This window comes from Trichechus manatus, unplaced genomic scaffold (assembly GCF_000243295.1).
Source record: "Trichechus manatus latirostris isolate Lorelei unplaced genomic scaffold, TriManLat1.0 scaffold00120, whole genome shotgun sequence".
In the NCBI taxonomy this organism is placed as follows: domain Eukaryota; kingdom Metazoa; phylum Chordata; class Mammalia; order Sirenia; family Trichechidae; genus Trichechus; species Trichechus manatus.
In genome coordinates, this window is record NW_004444056.1 from 4541391 (window position 1) to 4542995 (window position 1605).

The window sequence follows — 1605 nt, forward strand, 5'->3', positions numbered from 1 at the left end:
AAAAATGAACAGAATTTAATGAGGCATAGCATGTATCAGGCACTTTTGGAGCACTTCATATATTAGCTCATGTCATCTCCTTAGTTATCCTCTGAATTAATTGTAATTGCCTCCTTATTTGATGAGATACTCAAGGGTGAAGATGTACAATGCCCTGCTCAGGATTACAAATCTAGCAAGGGCAAAGCCCAGCCCTTCACCACTATGCATACTCTATCACTTCCCTGTTCTAACTGGAATTCTCCAGAGGAGTGAGGATGGGAGTATACTGAAAATGGTTGTCCTGGGCCTTGCCTGTTTCCCCCTCCTCTGGATTTGATATGGCACTTGCCAACATTTGGTCAATTCGTGTGTGGCAAGATAAAGACCAGTGGAGGAACGTGGTGTGTGTACTCGGAGATGAAAATTCACATCATGGCTCTGCACTTTACCACAATGTTTAGACTCTTGTAAATAATTATTAGGCTAATGATTGCAATATAAAGATTGGCTTCACGTACAAGGTGGTCAGCATTGACTGAGATAAGGCACCTGAAAGTGTTGTATACGGGGCGGTGTGATTAATATTTTTGGAAATGTATCTTCTCATAACATATCCCATTGCCCTGATGACTGACCCTCTTTCAAGTGTTCCTAAAGAGCCTAACGTCCATTGTGTCTGCCCAAGATCTCTTTATTTGAAAACTACAGGATAATCTCAGGTGTCCCCACTGACTAGGACACTCACATGAGAAAGCAGGAAAGAGCTTCTGTATCAGGACTGTGGGGATGGTGCCTCCGGGCCAGGGACTTGAAGCTTTGCCAATGTTGGTAGTTCTCGTAAACACTCTTGGGGTTACAGGAGGAGTCATCCAGCAAAGGCCTGGATTGTGTGCTGTCCAGACTTTCCTCCCCAGAAGAAGCATGTTGTCCTGACCAAGCTTTCACTTGGGGAAAAATGGAGGCCAGCTGGGTAGCTGGTTTTGGAGCTTGAAGAGAAAGAGCTGGGGACCAACCTTCCCTACAAGCCTGAGTACCCACAACAAAAGTGGCAGGGATCATTAGCTGCATAGCAGAGGCTTCCCCAAATGGGGGTGATATATGCTCAACTGCCCTGCCGGGAGCCCCCAGGGCACTCCAGTTGAGTGGGGTGTGTGCCATGAAAAACGTCTGAGTTCCAGGGAACTCTGCTGATTTCCCTTCTGTCCTGACTTGGACAATGACCTTGCCAGGCCTGGCTCCAGTGGGGCCAGAGTCCCCAACTCCTGGCAGCAGCAGTGTCCTGGGGATAACAGAGAGTCCCAGAGGGACACCAGGAGGGCATGATGAAGTCATGAGGGGCAGCGAGTACTGCTGCCAGGGTGTTCGGTGTAGGGGTTCAGGAGTGGTTGGGGGAAAGGGCAGTTCAGTGAAAGGAGGTATGGAGGCATCAGGATTCATGGTCATATCTGATCCCAGCACTGGAGTTGCTGTTGAGACAAAGGAAAAGGACAAATGGAGTTAGAGGAAAGGCACCTGAGTGTGAGGTCTTCTGAATTCCCTGCATGGTCACTGGGAATATGGGCAATGAATGTCAACTAATAAGCAGCAGTATGGAACGGGGAACTGGCGAAGACTGGAAAAGTC

General features: G+C 48.2%; 1 protein-coding gene across 1 annotated transcript in view; it reads right to left on the minus strand.

Moving 5' to 3' along the window:
• Positions 1–1419, minus strand: part of LOC101346162 (NUT family member 2G-like) — a 5665-nt gene extending 4246 nt beyond the window's left edge. Inside the window, exons 1-2 of the mRNA XM_012557801.1 lie at positions 1192–1419; positions 728–888 (exon numbers count right to left, since the gene is read on the minus strand). Of these exons, the coding sequence (XP_012413255.1) occupies positions 728–888; positions 1192–1419 (389 nt within the window). The remainder of the gene's footprint in view (positions 1–727; positions 889–1191) is intronic.
• Positions 1420–1605: the final 186 nt, after the last annotated feature.